At 43.5% G+C, this 5121-nt stretch overlaps 1 protein-coding gene across 1 annotated transcript in view; it reads right to left on the bottom strand.

The window, feature by feature from the left end:
• Nucleotides 1–4288: 4288 nt before the first annotated feature.
• The window catches only part of RUNX1 (runt related transcription factor 1), a 78029-nt gene continuing 77196 nt past the window's right edge, over nt 4289–5121 (bottom strand). Inside the window, exon 7 of the mRNA XM_019473037.1 lies at nt 4289–4782. Coding sequence (XP_019328582.1) covers nt 4289–4782 — 494 coding nt within the window. The remainder of the gene's footprint in view (nt 4783–5121) is intronic.

Genomic DNA, 5121 nt, shown 5'->3' on the forward strand with positions numbered 1-5121 from the left:
AAATAAGTCTCACTACAGTATTTAAGCAAACACAAAGGTAAGTTCATTAAAAACACAGAAAAATGAAAAAAATGCGGAGTAATTACAAGCACTAAATATTTTGCTATGAAGCTTTTGAAATCTATTTACATACATAAATACAAGTAACTCTGTTGATGAAACCCTTTTAGGACAAGGAGAAAAATGCCAAGTGATTGGTACTGACCAAGCAAGGTTAACAAAAATAAAATACGAAAATGTTACGATGCAGGAAAACAAGCAAGTGTTTTTGCTCAAATAGAAAAATGATCCACTTCTGAATCTTCAAATACACCAATGGAAAAGGTCACCCAGAAAGCAGTAATGAATGTTTCAAGAGCGCAGGCAATTCGGAACACTCTGGCAAAGACTGTGGGCCATTTGGAAGAAAGGGTTTTTCTCCTTTCCGGCAGGTAATTTGGCATAATTCTACATATCAAATCCTTCGTAGCAGGGGTGCGCTCTGCATCTGCCTCCCCCTTGCACTAAAGCTCCTGTACATCGCCCTGGAAGTGCAGCAGGAACTCCTGAAGTGAGCATAAACATTGTTTGAGAGCAAAGTTTGAGGCCTTAGAGCAAACGAGAGCCGGGCCCTACATTTACTTTGAAATTGTTTGATACGGCCGCATCTGGACAACGAGTTGTGTCTTGTGAAAGGAACACACAAGCTGACAGCAAGGACTGCCATTAACTGTATTTTGGTAGGGGAAGGTATCTAAGGCACTCTGCTGACTGCGGCGTGCGAACAGAAGCACAATAGTTCTTTTTTGATTCCGTTCAGCTACCGGGATGATAAAACTGTATAAATATATATATATTATATATATATATAAAAATATATACTTATATACTATAATTTGGAGACGTGTGAATGGGGGAAATGTTTTATCCAAATGTCCTCTTTCTGCCTGCTAAGTGCTCTTAAGATACGACATGAGAGCATTTTTAGAGCCTTGAAGATCTTTGCTGTCCTTAGTGGGACAGGGGATGGCTACAAAAATAGAGATTTGAGTAAACTGTGGTTTCTCATAAGCACTTGTGTGAATGCACTGAAACCCACAGTGATTAAACAGACTAATTGCAAAGGATGATGAACTTAGCTTTTCCTCAGTAAAGAGGGTGCTGCTTTGTGCTGTGCTTGACATACACAGAGAGGTTAGACTCAAAAAGTTTAGTTGCTGGCAATTATCACATGTGAGACACTGGGAAATCCCGGGGTTTTGTTACGTGTCAGTAAAGACACAGGGTAAGTGTGGTGACCAGTTCTGCAGTTTCTCATCCTGTTCACACCAGGGAGCGTAACATTAAACTTCACCTTTAGGACAAGTGTAAAGAAAGTAGACTTGTAGACGTAAGAAATGTTCGACGTTAGGTCCAATCTCCAGGCTGAGAGATGCCAACTCCCCGTTGTTGTAAATCCCTGATCTTTTAGTTTCAAAAGCGCGTAGTACAAACTACGGGCAAAAGGGGCAAAGGGCTTCAGCAGAAGGCAGTCTGTGGCGACAGACAGGCCTGGGGGTGTACTAGCCACATCAACCTCACTTCTGCCAGTGGGCTGAAGTCACCCGGCCACGGCAGCCCTGCCCTCTGCCGTGAGGTGTCTGGCTCCTCTGAGGTCCCCTCCTCTCCCTCGCTTCTGGGTTCACGCTCACAGTACTATGCACTTGGGTGGTCCAGTCGCAAGGCAGATGTGAGAGCTGCAGTAAATGGTGATTTTAAGTGCAATAGCGACAGAGAATGTGTAAGATGGATTCTGCAACAGAGCTACTGTTTAGTGATGAAGGACTTTTTTTTAGGCTACTGAAGAGGTGAGATTGCAACTATGTAAATGTCACAACTGGTAGGGTCTCTGTATTTCCGTATTGGGCAAGGTCTCCATACTTCCAAAATATATTTTTAACTCTTCTGATATAGTTTTGATGTTTTCTGCCTTTTTTGTTCAGAGCAAACTCTAGAAAATTATAAAGAATATTATGCTAAATGAAAAGCACAAGGCCATGCATGTATTTTAACAGAACCATTTTGAACTTTTGCTGAGATCTCTTGAAACACTCCCTATTTTCTGCACAGAAATGACCTTATTGACAATGTAAATTCTTCAATTTGTAACTTTTCAATACCAAAGTGCTACTGCATCTGACTTACACAAAGAAGCAAAATCATATAAAAAAAAAGAAAACTTGAAAAACAAATGGTTTTAAATAAGTCCAGCTGTTTTGCTGCCTGCAGCCAAGGATCTTTTTAATTTGAATCCTTTTAATTTTTTTTAAACATCAAACACTGATCTGAAGTCCTGCTTTCAAATACTCTCTGAGTTGACCTGCAATTGTTTCACTCATTTAAGAGGTACATTAAATAATAATCAGCTAATTTGGAACGCACACGTGTCAACATCAGCAGTTTGTAATTAATGAGTAGTACAACAACTGCATTCAGACCAAACCCTCAAATAAAATAGTGCTATAAACTTTACAGTGACATCTGATATGTTTGTGCTGTAACGATGGGCAACGATGACGACTCTGTATTAACATGCTGTTGGTATAAGCCTTGCGTATTTGCTACAGGGCAGAATATTGTGTGCACCAGTTTTAAATACCCTTCCTCTTCCCGCAGAAGATGGTGGCGGAGGAACCGTTAAGGCCCCTTCTTTGCTAGCCTGCTTTCCAGATGAGCTTGACAACCCTGTTCAGTTCAGGTTATTTTGTGATGCATGAACTGATCTATTTTCCAGTGCACTGGAACGTGGCTTTTGTACTGCACAGAAATCTTGGCTCCGCTGAGCCGGGAGCAAATCTCACACTGATTCCGTCAGAGCCAGGACTTCACCCTTGCCATGCTAGCTGCCTGTTGGCTTTCACTTTTGAAAGACTAGGAGGCCTCCACCAGCACTGTTTGGAAGTCCAGGCAAGCTCAGGAGCAGAATGGGGCCATAAGGGGATGTATTTAGTTAGGGAATATTGAATCCACCTTATGAAATATGTACATCCTGATTACCGATCCTGAGGGTCACCAATGGTGACGAAGGAAAAGCGAGGCAGGAGTAAGGAGAGATGACTCCACTGGGTGGGAAGGCACAGAAATTCACAGGGATTTTGGTGCCTAAATCATTTCAGTGGGAGTTGGGCACCTAAATGCCTTTGAGGATCTGAGCCCAGTTAGCTGAGTAAAATGAGAGTGAGATAATTGTAAACAATATTTCTAGGTAATTAGGAGGTCACTTTACCCATCGTTATTCCAGCCTTTTTCAATGTGATAAATTTGACTTTGGCTGCTACCAAGAAAGGCAATTGCTGATCTTTTTTAATATAGGCATATTTAAATAATAATAGTATCAACAAATAAGAAAAGTCTAAATATCAAGCATAAATATCAATGAACTCATCAAAGTAGTACAGTAGTTGAAAATGACCCAAGGCTGTAGCCGTTGTATTTAAAAAAAAAAAAAGTCCAAGAGGAAAAAGTTAAATTAACTCATTGAAAAAGGGGCTGATTCTTTCAGTTGACAAAGCAAGAAAGAAGCAAGCATGATTAAAACAAAAAAAAGAGTAAATTCTTTTTTTTTGCAATTTATAAGGTGCCAAGAGAAATAAAACAAATTAGATGCAAAGCAGGATGAGCTGCATCCTAAAAACAAAAACAAAAACAACAAACCCAAAACAAAACAAAAAAACCCCAGCAATAAAAAAATTCCATATTCTTTGGAATATACAACATGGTCAAAAAAAAAAAAAGAAAGAATGAAGTTCAACATATAAAACCTCTCATTCACAGCATTGCTAAAACAGAAGCGTTCACAGTTTCCCTCTGGGAATCTTCCTATACTTCCTTACAGTTAATATGTCCATAAGATGCAGTAAACTCACTAAGATTTTTTTAGGTTTTAAGTCTTAAAAATAGAAGTGAACCGAAACTCTCTTTAGGGCTGTGGAGACCTTCGAGCCCAGGCTTGTTAGAAAGCCACAGGCCTGGAAACAGACTGGGTACTTTTCTACCCACCCTCACTACCTCCGGACCACCAACTCAGGCGTCCTCCTTTCCAGAAGCTCAGCCCCTGCGAGGGATGCTTTGCTGGAGTGACGTCGCTTCGCCAGGGGCTGGCTAATACACACCACCGCTCCTGGGAGCGCTGGCTTCTGGAGGGTTTCCTTCTCAAAGTGATGTATGAACACGGCAGAGCCCATAAGCAAGACAGGTGTTTATGGGATACCTACGGGCACCGGGAAATGGAAAGCACGTTAGTCCTGGCCCATAACTACTTAAAATTTATTCAGTATGGTCGCCACACCGCTTCCTCTAGCCTCGCTGTGGTCGCCATGTTAGTGGGGGAGTTGCTGTGGCTCCCTTCTGCCTCAACCACATCGCTTTGGTTGGGGAGGTTGGGGTTGAGGAGCGTCGATCCCGTGGAGGCGTTGGTGCAGGGAGGGTGGATGCGTGGGGGGGACCGGTCTCCCCCCGAGATCATGGAGAACTGATAGGAGCCGGCGGAGGTTCCGTAGTAGAGGTGGTAGGAGGGCGAGCTGGTCTGGAACGGGCTGCCTTGGGCCTGCGACGAGCCGGGGTAGGGAGGCGGGAGGTAAGTGTGGTATCTCGTGGCCGTGGACATGGCAGACATACCTATTCCTATCCCTGAACTGACGGGCGTCGGCGTGTAGGTGAACGCTCCCGGGTAGTGCATCCGAGGGTCGGAGATGGAGGGGAGCGCGGAGAAGGAGCGATCGATTCCCACCCGGGGGTCACTGAACGCAGTCAAGTCAGAAGCACCTGGGTGGTGGGGAAGGGAGACAGAGAACTGTTGAACTGGCAGAATGGAGGTTCATCTTTTTGAGGTGATAACCAACATCCAAACTCTGGTCTATGGTTAACCGAAGCGGTGCTGATACTGCCAGAACAGAACTATTCCTCACCTGCTCTCCAATGCAGTCATTGTTGTGCTCATGGGTCTGATGTTTTGGATTAATTTCAGTAAAGCAGCAATTAAAGAGGGGTGCCAAGCTCTCGCCCTGTTTTGTACGTGTATGTGTTTGCTCTTAGAGACCTTACAGCACATGCAATTATTTACACTTCCAGAGTGCCCTCGTCCTCAGCGGGTGGGTGGGTGGG

The sequence above is a fragment of the Aptenodytes forsteri genome, unplaced genomic scaffold (genome assembly GCF_000699145.1).
Source record: "Aptenodytes forsteri isolate BGI_AS27 unplaced genomic scaffold, ASM69914v1 Scaffold2, whole genome shotgun sequence".
Lineage (NCBI taxonomy): Eukaryota > Metazoa > Chordata > Aves > Sphenisciformes > Spheniscidae > Aptenodytes > Aptenodytes forsteri.